General features: G+C 43.2%; 1 protein-coding gene across 1 annotated transcript in view; it reads left to right on the forward strand.

Annotated features, from left to right (window-relative positions):
* LOC139583347 (piezo-type mechanosensitive ion channel component 2-like) overlaps positions 1-15,076 on the forward strand; it is a 198,063-nt gene that overhangs the window by 34,971 nt on the left and 148,016 nt on the right. Inside the window, exon 2 of the mRNA XM_071414313.1 lies at positions 3,111-3,206. Within this exon, the coding sequence (XP_071270414.1) occupies positions 3,111-3,206 (96 nt within the window). The remainder of the gene's footprint in view (positions 1-3,110; positions 3,207-15,076) is intronic.

The raw sequence follows: 15,076 nt of genomic DNA on the forward strand, positions 1-15,076 counted from the left end.
CAATGTGTTTCCAGTCTACTGATAGTTTTGTCAAAATTGTTGTGTTAAATAGCAGATGTGCCACTCTGGTCTTGGTGCCTGTGCTCTAGCCAACAGTTTGCAGCGCAGGTAGGCTAGTCTACATGATGACATTATTATGGATAAAAGCAAGAATAATTGTATTTGTCAAACGGCAGCCAAGCATCGATCATCATGTCATTCAGAATCATACCATCGATATTTATTGGAAAGGAGCATCAAGCTCATCACTGTGCACTTTCACCACCCTGTGAAGTTCATCAGAAGTCATTTCATCTGTAGCTTAATAAACTGCATGGTTTCCTGAATCGTAGGTGGGAGGACCACACACCATATCATCACGTGACTCCAAGTTTACTTCGATAAGATGGTTATAATGTCAATATTTGCACTTAAACACATTTCCACCACCATTTTTTTGCATAATACATTTTACAGACACAAAAATTAACAAAAAATTATCTGTTGCTATTTAGAAAATTGTACCTGAACCTTCCTGTTTCTGTCACGCCCTGATCTGTTTCACCTGTTCCTGTGATTGTCTCCACCCCCTCCAGGTTTTGCTTATTTTACCCAGTGTGTTTTTCCACGTACTCCTTTTGCTATTCTCCTTTTTCTAGTCCTCCTGGTTTTGACCCTTTCCTGTTTCTGGACTTTGTACCCGCCTGCCTGACCATTCTGCCTGCCTTGACCACGAGCCTGTCTGCCACTCTGTACCTCCTGGACTCTGATCTGGTTTTGACCTTTTTGCCTGTCCACGACCATTTTCTTGCTTACCCCTTTGGATTAATAATTCAACCGACTCCAACCATCTGCCTCCTGTGTCTGCATCTGGGTCTCGCCTTTTGTCATGATAGTTTCCATCACAGCTGTCGTGATTTTTTTATTTATAAGGTATGACATAAAAACTGTGGATGGAAACAGGGAGTGGTTTGTGATATAAAGTCTTTAAAAAAGCCGTGGAAAAGGTGTTAAAGTCTAAATGTTGAATAAAACGATATTTGAACTTACTCTACCGGTTGTCTGTGAGGTTGGTCTTTCAGTGGGTCGAAATACGAGACAAAATATCCACAGGAAATGATTATTTCCCCGACTTATTAGAAATATCTGTTTCTAACACCTGACACATGCACAAAACCATGTAAACACCTGCAACACTTGGGTCAGTATGCATGCATCGAGTGCATGTACTTCCTTCTTGTGCATGTGCCTTTGTTCACCAACAAACAAATCTTGTTTGCCACACACAGAGGTGGGTTTAATAATACTTTCCTATCGATATTTTGTCTCAAAATTTGACCCACTGAATTTTATTCAACATTCGTGACAGACAAGGGAAGTTATGTGTTTTTTTTTCTATGTAAATGTGCTTGGTTATGCTGACATCATCGCCACGATCGGAATGATCGGAATTAGGCCTCCCTGTGAGTCACAGTCTCTTGTAGCGTCTGAACTTTTCAACCTGCAGTGTAAGCATTTTCAAATAGAATAAAGTGTAATTGTACTGGTTTGGTATTTGGCCTATTAACATCCCACTGCTTGGTTATGGTGGTGTTAGTCATATGATGGTCATTTGAATAATTCTGTAAATACTACTTCACATGAGTTAATTCTGAAGTAAGTGCAGGCAATGTTTAATAAAGGCCCAATCCTGAATTTGAAAAACAACTTGGTGGTAAATGTCACAGGGGTTGCACCTTTAAACTGATGCGTCCCAATGGACTGAATTGAATCAATGGGGAGTGTTCCACTCAGGAAAAGCAAACAATGCTCTTTTAATGACAAACAAAGGGATGAAGCAGAAGAGAGAAGAGATGAGAGTACAAGTACATTTTGAAACCTTAAAACTGTGAAATATAACCAATTAAAAATAGGAACAAATGCCACTGTGCTGTATCAGGGGAAATACATAAAGGAAAAAAGTGTGTCCATTGTTGTGCATGAAAATATAATTGTAATTTTGAATCTATGTTTTGTGTGTATTTCTGGGTTGTGAGCGATGGAGTCTTTATTTTACCATTAAGCAGGCCACCAACCACTGTTGCATGCAATAATTCATAGAGCTCCTTAGAAAACGACTCAAGTCCATCATTGTTCAGAGGAGTGGACCATTTTGTTTGAAAGCCTGAAGAAATATGCTGCAAACATAATTAATTTTGGCTGAATGCGCCGACGGACTCACATGACTATTTAACACAAGTGCCATACATGACATTTTTCCTAAACTTTGCTCCGGCTGAAGATTGAGCTGCATGTGTGTTTTCCCAGATAGACTAATGGACAGACTGGTACTCAGGCTAAAATGCTTGACTTAAATGGCATCAGCCACGGTTTATCTTAATGCAATCTGGACGTTTCTTTGGCACGGGGGAGCCGTAGTAGATGTCGTTTTACTCCGTTTTGGCATTCCGACAGAGATCTGCCAAGTTTTCTCCAGTGCCAAACGCCTGTTGTCAAACACTGTTGGAATGTCGAGTGCAGTGCAGGCATCTATCAAACACTGTATGTCAAAAACGTTGAGGTTTATACATAGCCGCAGGAGGCAGTGGTGCTGAGGGTGCTGCAGCACCCTCGGAATAGAAACAAATATATGATTAAAAACTTGAATAAAAGTAATGCGCGGGCCTTTACAAATCCTGTATTAGTGAACCGATATAGCCGTCGCAGCATCCCCACCCCAACCATCTTCCTGCTGCTATGGCTTTACAGAGCTATCCCTTCCCTCCACTCCCATCGACACTGTTCACACCACTCTCCAAAGCTGTAATCATAACTGTTATGAGGGGGGGGGGGGTATCCACGGTGGGTTCTGATTTATCCATGGTGTTATGTCGTAGATGGGTTCTGAATTATCCATGGTGTTATGTCACAGATGGGTTCTGATTTATCCATGGTGTTATGTCATAGATAGGTTCTGATTTATCCATGGTGTTATGTCACAGATGGGTTCTGATTTATCCATGGTATATGTCACAGATGGGTTCTGATTTATCCATGGTGTTATGTCACATATGGGTTCTGATTTATCCAGGGTATTATGTCATAGATGGGTTTTGATCCGATGTGTTACTTGCTGCCTTGTTGTTTTGCAGCCTGTCTGTTCCGGTACAATGGGTTCTCTTTTGTCTACCTCATCTACCTCCTGCTCATCCCACTGTTCCCAGAACCCACCAAAACAACAATGCAAGGTAAGAAACATTTCCTCCATGATGTATTCCATTGAACGTATTTAGTCAGGTTTGTTTCTTACAGTAGATGTGTTCTTACTGTACAGCTCTCTTCCATCAGTGTAGAGGCCACATATGTTTTGGTATGAGGATGTGGAGGTAACAGTTATCTGTCTAAGAGTCAACTGACACATACAACACTTTTAGAGACTCTTAACTGGTAATTCCTTGAGCAAACAAATCAAATCAAACCAAACAATTCATTTTAAAGAGCCAGCGGTTAAATGGTTACATTATCAGGGTTTAAGGATGGCCTCGGCCTAAACCTAGGATTTACAGCACTCAGTGACAGAATGATTTCAGACTCCTCGGCCTCTGGGTCAGGAGTCAGGGCTGAGAAATGATGGTGCTGTGGTTTGACATTGCAACACACACACACACACACACACACACACACACACACACACACACACACACACACACACACACACACACACACACACACACACACACACACACACACACACACACACACACACACACACACACACACACACACACACACACACACACACACACACACACACACACACACACACACACACACACACACACACACACACACACACACACACACACACACACACACACACACACACACACACACACACACACACACACACACACACACACACACACACACACACACACACACACACACACACACACACACACACACACACACACACACACACACACACACACACACACACACACACACACACACACACACACACACACACACACACACACACACACACACACACACACACACACACACACACACACACACACACACACACACACACACACACACACACACACACACACACACACACACACACACACACACACACACACACACACACACACACACACACACACACACACACACACACACACACACACACACACACACACACACACACACACACACACACACACACACACACACACACACACACACACACACACACACACACACACACACACACACACACACACACACACACACACACACACACACACACACACACACACACACACACACACACACACACACACACACACACACACACACACACACACACACACACACACACACACACACACACACACACACACACACACACACACACACACACACACACACACACACACACACACACACACACAAAAAAACAAACCTTATCTGTCCTTAAAATACTGAGGAAACATTTTCCTGTACGGTTTTCCTTCATATGCACCTCAATCTTTACCATCTCAGATTGAAAATGGCTTTCATTGTACACTGTAAGCCTTCAGTTAAATATAAGATACATCGCTTCTTAACACTACATCCCAAAATGTGTGACAGCCAGGCAGGGATAACACCACTCAGGAAAAGGGAGGGAGGGAGGACAGAGTGAGATGAAAGAATGCAGCTTCTGCCTGTCTGCACAGAGACACATGCACTCCTCCTTCACTCTCCCCCTTAAGTGTCAGCTGGCCACAAGTTCAACTCTCTCTCCCTCTCTCTCTCTCGCACCCCCTCCCTCATTAGCCTGCGAAAGCTCATCCTAAAATATAATATCAGTGCCTTTGGCTACTACCAGTGCTGGAACACACTTTGCATCAGTACACACTAAATCTAACTGGTTCCCTTGTCACGCCCTGGCCTTAGTTATCTTTGTTTTCTTTATTATTTTGGTTAGGTCAGGGTGTGACATGGGGGATGTATGTGTTTTGACTTGTCTAGGGGTTTTGTATGTTTATGGGGTGTTTACTAGTCTAGGTGTTTGTATGTCTATGGTTGTCTAGATTGGTTCTCAATTAGAGGCAGCTGTTTATCGTTGTCTCTGATTGGGAACCATATTTAGGCAGCCATATTCCGTTGGGTATTTCGTGGGTTATTGTCTATATGTAAGTTGCCTGTGTATGCACTTGTTTAATATATAGCTTCACGTTCGTTTGTTGTTTTGCATTAGTTTGTTTAAGTGTTCTTCGTTTCATTATAATAAATAGAAGAATGTATTCTTATCACACTGCGCCTTGGTCCTCCTCTCTTCCTCCATACGACAAACGTGACATCCCTTGTGTTTCTATAGGGTGGTGAGTGTATAGTGAGGTATTAGCAGTGTTGTGTATGAATATACTCCCCTTAATGTGAATTGTATAAACACCCCTTCCTATCCTGTCCCCCATTGGCTAAACTTATTTCAGTGTTTAATAACCCAGCTGTTATCTGGTCAGAAATACCTTTTTAGTCACTCCATCTGGTATTCTGGAGTTACTACATACTTTTTGAAAAGTTATAAATTAATTATATGTACCCATTGATTCTTGAAGAATATAACTTATAAATGCCTCATGAGCTTAGTTCAACTGTCATACCTAATCAGAACCCAAAATATAAACTTGTTTTACTCCAATATTTGTCAACAAAGTAAATATTGAGAAAACACTGTATAGCCTCAAAACATGATTACAACTATTATTTTGATGTCATGGAGGTTCAGTCCTTGCATCCATAGCTCTGTCTATGAATGTGAGAGTGGTTGCATTTTTCCAGTCCCATCCCTTAGCTTTTTACCAAAACAGGGGTGGGGAGTATTCCAGACGTGTCAGAGCATGCAACACGTGCTTGTCAGTCATGTGTCTCTTGTTTCAGGAGATTCTCTTGCCTTGGGGTGACAAGGCTTGGTACTAGAATCTAAAGTTATCCCCCCAAATAAAGTAGTCCACCAAAACATTGGGGGACGACTGGGTTGGTTGGTGACAGTGGGGGGGGGGGGGGATCTCAGCCGGAAAATCTTGACTCAATATCTACCCAATGACGCCGGTACATCACAAAGACAGGTTCTTGCTCTATATTTACTCACAAAAAACAATTTTATGACTTCTATTGAGGTGAAGACATGACACTCATTCCACCTCGACACCTCTAGGGAAATTAAATGACCATTTGAATGGCGTTACAGTTTTGTGGTTCCCATTTTTTTTTTTGAGGAGGAGGAGGACGAAGCAGCTGAGGCAGCCAAATGGACAGAGACAAAAAACTGTGATGGAACAAGATCATATGCCGGTGATGGACAATCAAGAAGTGATAGAGGTCAGGGTTCAAAAGTAAAGACTTCTCTGGTCTTCTAGCAGCTGGTGGAGTGGTGGAGAGATTGAGACATCGTTCCTCTCCTGTTTATTCTCCTCCAGCTGTTTCCCTCCATCACAACTCCAGTGTTGGGCTTCAGTCCCATCTCCACTCTCCTGGAAAAAATGGACATCAATTAGTTATTTTCCTCAAGTCCTTTATAAACCAAAATGTTCTCTGATTTTACACAGCTTTTCTAATAAAGCTCGAGTGACCGTCCATATGTCATCCTCCGCGACACCTGTTGAGGCCAAGCTTTGTGGTCAAGCAGGTAATTATAGCTAATGTTTAGTCAAATTCAATAGGGCTCGATCCAATCATACCCGCATTCCGGCATTCACGCAATTGATGTTATTCCCACAGTCAAATCCAAACTCTGAGGAAGACAGCAAACATTACTATTGCAGAAACACAAACAGTAAGTCCAACTTTTGCAGTGGTATAACTGTTTGGAGAAGTCAGTCAGTCAGAGTGTCATGGGCTGATGCACTTTATCAGTCAACCAAAACCTTGATGTAAACAACCCAGACCTTGCTAATTGACACAAAAGCCATTTCCCCTGATGACTTGGGTTCTATATAGGTTCCCTCAGAGGAATCTCTGTAATACAAAACAACACCACAATCCCAGCAAACTCCAGTACCCCACTACTCCGAGCCATCCTGAAGGACGGTAATACAAACAGACGTAATCTGTCCTTGGAGAGGGGGACGCAGGAGACAAGAGGGCTTCCTGAGGAAACAGAGCTCAATGGGAGGCGTGGGCCCACCCTAGGCCCACGCCTCCCTAAACCCCTTCGTCCAAACCCCTCTGTCTATTTTCCCCAGGAAGCCGATGAGTCACCAGCACCGTTCACACAATGAGCTGCCTATCTGCCTGCCATCCCAATTCCCCCCTCTCTGTCACTTTGAATCCTGCCTCAATGCAACCTGTCAACCATGACCCTCTGGGACCCTCTGTTAAAAGGCAAACCGACAGTGAGGCTTTGACTCATTGGGTATTTTGTCATGTGGATTGTATTTGAACTTCTATTGCTGTTTCATAACGTTTGATGGCCCAGTGCAGTCAAAATGAGATTTTCCTGTGTTTTATATATATTTCCACACTATGAGGTTGTGAAATTGTAAAAATGATGATAATTCCCTTTTAGTGTAAGAGCTGTTTGAAAAGAACACCTGAAATCTCAGCTTGTTGTCGTGGCATGGAGTTTTGGCCTGCCTGGTGACATTAGTTAATAGACCAATAAGAAAGAGAGTTCCAAACCTCTCTGCCAATAATAGCAGGTTTTCAGTTTTCCCCTCTCCACTCCTAGTCCTAGCAAAATATTAGCTTGAAATTGCTCTTTGCTAAGAAGCTATTTTTGTACATTTTTGGCCGTTTTAATTGAAAACAATCACAGTAAGGTACTTAATTGTTACTCAGAAATTATTTGATATTGAGATAAAAAAAAATGGCTGCATTGGACCTTTACATTTTTGGACCGGTTGTTTGCAATAGAAATTGGATCAGTCGCTTGTTCAGCACTGAATTTAATAATAATAGTGCAAAATGTTAAGGGAGGCTGAAGAATGCAAGATTCTGCATCACTGTCTGTTGAACAGTCAACTAGCTCTTTCTGTTGAGGTTGCATTCCAAGTGTAATACTGTATGCTGGCTTGGGCCGGCTCCTTGAACACTTTTTTGTTCATTGACAATATTCTTTGGCAGCCAATGAGGTCATGTCACACACACACACACGCACGCACGTACACACACGAGCATGCACACACACACGCCTCTGACTCACATCATGAAGTATAATTAGAGACTGGTTCACAGTTTGTTTCCTTGATGGATTAAACATTTGTTAGCTTTTTTGTTAGCTGTAGCATTTGCTACATTTGCTACAGCTAACTCAAATTAAATCAAACTTTATTACTTACAAGCCCTTTAAACAACAATGCAGTTCAAGAAAGAGTTAAGAAAATATTTACTAAATAAACTCAAGTAAAAAATTATAAAAAGTAACACAATAAAATAACAATAACGAGGCTATATACAGGGGGTACCAATACCGAGTCAATGTGTGGGGGTACAGGTTAGTTGAGGTAATTTGTACATGTAGATAGGGGTAAAGTGACTATGCATAGATAATATACAGCGAGTAGCAGCAGTGGGGGGTGTCAATGTAAATAGTCCGGGTGGCCATTTGGTTAATTGTTCAGCAGTCTTATGGCTTGGGGGTAGAAGCTGTTAAGGAGCCTTTTGGTGCTAGACTTTTGCGCTGCAGTACCGCTTGCCGTGCGGGAGCAGAGAGAACAGTCTATGACTTGAGTGGCTGGAGTCTTTGACAATTTTTGGGGCTTTCCTCTGACACAGCCTACTATATAGGTGCTGGATGGCAGGAAGCATGGCCCTAGTGATGTACTAGGCTGTATGCACTACCCTCTGTAGCGCCTTTTGGTCAGATGCCGAGCATTTGCCATACCAGGTGGTGATGCAAACGGTCAGAATGCTCTCGGTGGTGCAGCTGTATAACTTTTTTAGGATCTGGGGACCCATGCCAAATCTTTTCAGTCTCCTGAGGGGGAAAAGGTGTTGTCGTGCCCTCTTCACGACTGTCTTTGTGTGTTTGGACCATGATAGTTTGTTGGTGATGTGGACACCAAGGAACTTGAAACTCTCGACCAGCTTCAATACAAACCACGTAGTCATGGGTGAACAGGGAGTACAGGAGAGGACTAAGCACGCACCCCTGAGGGGCCCCAGTGTTGAGGATCAGCGTGGCAGACATGATGCTGCCTACCCTTACCACCTGGTGGCGGCCCATCAGGAAGTCCAGGATCCAGTTGCAGAGGGAGGTGTTTAGTCCCAGGGTCCTTAGCTTAGTAATGAGCTTTTTGGGGACTATGGTGTTGAATGCTGAGCTGTAGTCAATTAAAAATTTCAACTCCTATAGAAACTATAGACTGTTTTCTATCCAATAATAACAATAATATGCATATTGTACGATCAAGAATTTAGCACGAGGCAGTTTAATTTGGAGACCAAAATATGCTAATGCGGAACAGCACCCCCTATAGTTCCAAGAAGTTAAAAGCATTCTCACATAGGTGTTTCTTTTGTCCAGGTGGGAAAGGACAGCGCACAAGTGCGATTGAGATTGCGTCATCTGGGGATCTATTGGGGCGGTATGGAGTGGGTCTAGGGTATCTGGGATGAGGTTGTTGATGTGAGCCGAATACCAGCCTTTCAAAGCACTTCATGGCTACCAACGTGAGTGCTACGGGGCAGGTTACCTTCACTTCCTTAGGCACAGGGACTATGTTGATCTGCTTGAAACATGTAGGTATTACAGACTAGGTCAGGTAGAGGTTGAAAATTTCAGTGAAGACACTTGCCAGTTGGTCCACGCATGCTTTGAGTACACGTCCTGGTAATCCATCTGGCCCCACGGCTTTGTGAATGATAACGCATTAGTAGCTGATGTGAACAAGACCTTTGAACAGGTCAACACACAGTCGTCTGAAACAGTTGGTGCTCTCTTGCATTCTTGCCTCGAAGCGAACATAAAAGGCATTTAGCTCATCTGGTAGGCTCGAGTCCCTGGGCAGCTCGCGGCTGTGTTTCCCTGTATAGTCCGTAATAGTTTTCAAGCCCTGCAACATCCGACGAGCTTCAGAGCCAGTGTAGTAGGATTCAATCTTAATCCTGTATTGATGCTTTGCCTGTTTGATGGTTCATCTGAGGGCATAGCGGGATTTCTTATAAGCGTCCAGATTAGTGTCCCGCTGCCTGAAAGCGGCAGCTCTAGACTTTTGCTTGGTGTGAATGTTGCCTGTAATCCATGGCTTCTGGTTGGGAAATGTATGTACGGTCACTGTGGGGACGACGTCGTCGGAACACTTATTGATGAAGCCGATGACTGAGGTGGTATACTCCTCAATGCCATTGCCTAGTAATATCACTGTACTCCTTTCCTCAGCATTCTAGGCCTAGTAGCATCACTCCACTCCTTTCCTCAGCATTCTAGATTTAATAGTATCACTACACTCCTTTCCTCAGCATTCTATGCCTAGTAGTATCACTCCACTCCTTTCCTCAGCATTCTAGACCTAGTAGTATCACTCCACTCCTTTCCTCAGCATTCTAGGCCTAGTAGTATCACTCCACTTTAATCTAAATGCACAATTATACCTAATATGTATTTTCTTCACACCACAGTCTAATATGTCTTGGGACTTGCACACAAGGAATTCTCTCCAGGCTGGTTTAGACCTGTATTCATTCCTAGAGCAGCTTAAAGGGGATGTGGCATGTGAAGGTAACTGTGGCCTGATAGCACAATTTAGATTTCTTGCTAGGCTGTAATTAAAGGGTAAGTGCTTTCCACTAGATTACTCCAGATGAAACAGATTACACATCGAGCGGGTATGTAACATAGTATTAACACAAAGCTCAATTTAACTTGGAAAAGTAAAGGGACAAACAGGTGGTCATTCTGCTGGGGTATATATGGCAGTATGTAATTACAGTATCTTGGTTCAGAAAGTAGGATTACAATGTTTTAATGTTATAGTTTTCAACAACAAAATGTCAACAACTTAGATTTGGAGTTATTTTGAGTCAACATGCATTTTGAGTCATTTTGAGTCATTTTACATTTACAATAATTTTGAGTAACCAAAATGAACCTTAAAACACTGGGCCATATTTAATCAGAGCCAGTAATTTGTTTGGCTGATTAGGGCTTTTACATCCCTTATGATCAGATGTAAGCAGCTGTGGTCATCCCCCTCTTCAAAGGGGGAGACACTCTTGACCCAAACTGCTACAGACCTATATCTATCCTACCCTGCCTTTCTAAGTTCTACGAAAGCCAAGTTAACAAACAGATCACCGACCATTTCGAATCCCATCGTACCTTCTCCGCTATGCAATCTGGTTTCAGAACTGGTCATGGGTGCACCTCAGCCACGCTCAAGGTTCTAAACGATATCTTAACCGCCATCGATAAGAAACAATACTGTGCAGCCGTATTCATTGACCTGGCCAAGGCATTCGACTCTGTCAATCACCACATCCTCATCGGCAGACTCAACAGCCTTGGTTTCTCAAATGATTGCCTCGCCTGGTTCACCAACTACTTCTCCGACAGAGTTCAGTGTGTCAAATCTGAGGGCCTGTTGTCCGGGCCTCTGGCAGTCTCTATGCGGGTGCCACAGGGTTCAATTCTTGGGCCAACTCTCTTCTCTGTATATATCAATGATGTCTCTCTTTCTGCTGGTGAGTCTCTGATCCACCTCTATGCAGACGACACCATTCTGTATACTTCTGGCCCTTCTTTGGACACTGTGTTAACAACCCTCCAGACGAGCTTCAATGCAATACAACTCTCCTTCCGTGGCCTCCAACTGCTCTTAAATACAAGTAAAACTAAATGCATGCTCTTCAACCGATCGCTGCCTGCACCTGCCCGCCCGTCCAGCATCACCACTCTGGACGGTTCTGACTTAGAATATGTGGACAACTACAAATACCTAGGTGTCTGGTTAGACTGTAAACTCTCCTTCCAGACTCACATAAAACATCTCCAATCCAAAGTTAAATCTAGAATTGGCTTCCTATTTTGCAACAAAGCATCCTTCAGTCATGCTGCGAAACATACCCTCGTAAAACTGACCATCTTACCGATCCTCGACTTTGGCGATGTCATTTACAAAATAGCCTCCAACACCCTACTCAACTAATTGGATGCAGTCTATCACAGTGCCCTCCGTTTCGTCACCAAAGCCCAATATACTACCCACCACTGTGACCTGTACGCTCTCGTTGGCTGGCCCTCGCTTCATACTCGTCGCCAAACCCACTGGCTCCAGGTCATCTACAAGACCCTGCTAGGTAAAGTCCCGCCTTATCTCTGCTCACTGGTCACCATAGCTGCACCCACCCGTAGCACGCGTTCCAGCAGGTATATCTCACTTGTCACCCCCAAAGCCAATTCCTCCTTTGGCCGCCTCTCCTTCCAGTTCTCTGCTGCCAATGACTGGAACGAACTACAAAAATCTCTGAAACTGGAAACACTTATCTCCCTCACTAGCTTTAAACACCAGCTGTCAGAGCAGCTCACAGATCACTGCACCTGTACATAGCCCATCTATAAATAGCCCAAACAACTACCTCTTCCCCTACTGTATTTATTTATTTATTTTGCTCCTTTGCACTCCAGTATTTCTACTTGCACTCTCATCTACTGTCAAATCTACCATTCCAGTGTTTTAATTGCTATATTGTATTTACTTCGCCACCATGGCCTATTTATTGCCTTTACCTCCCTTATCTCACCTCATTTGCTCACATTGTATATAGACTTATTTTTCTACTGTATTATTGACTGTATGTTTGTTTTACTCCATGTGTAACTCTGTGTTGTTATATGTGTCGAACTGCTTTGCTTTATCTTGGCCAGGTCGCAGTTGTAAATGAGAACTTGTTCTCAACTTGCCTACCTGGTTAAATAAAGGTGAAATAAAAATAATTAAAAAAGATGTCGTAAAATCATCCAAACACACTATTTGTACTGCTATTGACAATGGCTCCCATGACAACGCTAATCAATGCCAATCAACTTTGTCAACTGAAATAGTGGTGTTTCAATTGACTAAACCAGTGGTGTGGGGGGGGTCAGTCTGCTGGGGTATTTTCAATAGGAGGCGCGATACATTTTGGCCCGGCTCTGTCATATGTGTAAGTTGGCCTCTAAATGAGTTTGGGAACCAATGGACTACACTACTACACGTATGTACATTGTGTACATTTATTATTGGGGTGGCAGGTAGCCTAGTGGTTAGAGCATTGGGCCAGGAACTGAAAGGTTGCTGGATTGCATCCCAGGGCTGACAAGGTAAAAAAAAAGTATTTTTTTATTTAACTAGGCAAGTCAGTTAAGAACAAATTCCTATTTTCAATGACGGCCTAGGAACAGTGGGTTAACTGCCTTGTTCAGGGGCAGAACGACAGAATTTTGCCTTGTCAACTCGGGGATTTCATCTTGCAACCTTTCGGTTACAAGTCCAACGCTCTAACCACTACGCTACCTGCCGCCACAAATCTGTCGTTCTGCCCCTGAACAAGGTAGTTAACCCACTGTTCCCCGGTAGGCCGTCATTGCAAATAAGAATTTGTTCTTAACTGACACATCTAGTTAAATTAAAACAATTATTCTCTCGGTCTGACAGTATGGACTCACAAATCTGCTGTTCTCTCTCTATTAGAACAGCAGTAAAGGGTCATAGATTAGAGTGCATTTTGTAATAATGTGATTTACTCCCGATCACTGATTTGTGATGGCCCATAAAGAGCTCTACTTTTGGGCAACAGGATTGGCAAGGAGCAGCTTTCAAAACAATTAGAAGTTATGATGGGCCAACGGAAGCCAAGTTGCAACTCAAGTATTGTTGGCCCCACGCAAGCCAGACCAGACCTAGGGGCTCTTTTCAATGAGCTGAGCAGCTCACTCCCAAGGCTTGGCAGCCTGCACTTCTCCCAGGGACAATCTTTAAATGCGATTAAGTTGATGAAATTTCAGAATTCAGATAACAGTCGTGGGAATTAAAAACATGTGGGGCTTGCGCCAAACACACACCATCCGCTCGCCAGTCTCCTTTCACTGGCATCCTGAGATCCAGATTCATACCTTCCTTTAATCTCAACATTAATTCAAACACAGTGGTGAATGTAAGAGGAGAGAAAATGGAGAGAGAGAGAGAGAGAGAGAGAAATAGGGCTAAATCGCATGTTTTTTTTGTGGTTGTTGGAATATGCCAAGGCAACCTCTTTTGGAATTATTCTGTAAATCTTACACACAGACACACACAAATACACACACACACACACGCACACACACACACACACACACACACACACACACACACACACACACACACACACACACACACACACACACACACACACAACACAACACATCTGGTCCATATTTGAGTTACTGTGTGAGTATCGCCTTTCTCTCAGTGGAGAATTTCCTGGTACTTCTAATGGTTTCAATACATGCTACAACGTCTATCAGAAGCCATTGTGAACATTCATGCTGAATCAAATACGTGATTGAATATGATCCCTTATTGATGTCAGCTGTTAAATCCACTTCAATCAGTGTAGATGAAGGGGAGGAGACAGGTCGAAGAAGGATTTTTAAGCCTTGAGACAATAGAGAAATGGATTGTGAATGGGTGCCATTCTGAGTGTGAATGAGCAAGACAAGACTCCATATGCCAGTCACACCGGTTTGTGTCAAGAACTGTAGTGCTGCTGGGTTTTTCCATAATCAATAGTTTCCCGTGTGTATCAAGAATGGTCCACCACCCAAAGGACATCCAGCCAACTTGACACAACTGTGGGAAGCATTAGAGTCAACATGGGCCAGCATCCTTGTGGAACACTTTCGACACCTTATAGAGTTCAAGCCCCAACGAATTGAGGCTGTTCTGAGAGCAAAAGTGTGTGTGTGTGTGTGTGTGTGTGTGTGTGTGTGTGTGTGTGTGTGTGTGTGTGTGTGTGTGTGTGTGTGTGTGTGTGTGTGTGTGTGTGTGTGTGTGTGTGTGTGTGTGTGTGTGTGTGTGTCTGTGTGTGGGGGGGTTGGTATACTCAGTGTATATACTAAACTCCTAGAAAAAAGGGTTCCACACGGGTTCTTCAACTGTCCCCA

The sequence above is a fragment of the Salvelinus alpinus genome, chromosome 8 (assembly GCF_045679555.1).
Source record: "Salvelinus alpinus chromosome 8, SLU_Salpinus.1, whole genome shotgun sequence".
Classification (NCBI taxonomy): Eukaryota; Metazoa; Chordata; class Actinopteri; order Salmoniformes; family Salmonidae; genus Salvelinus; species Salvelinus alpinus.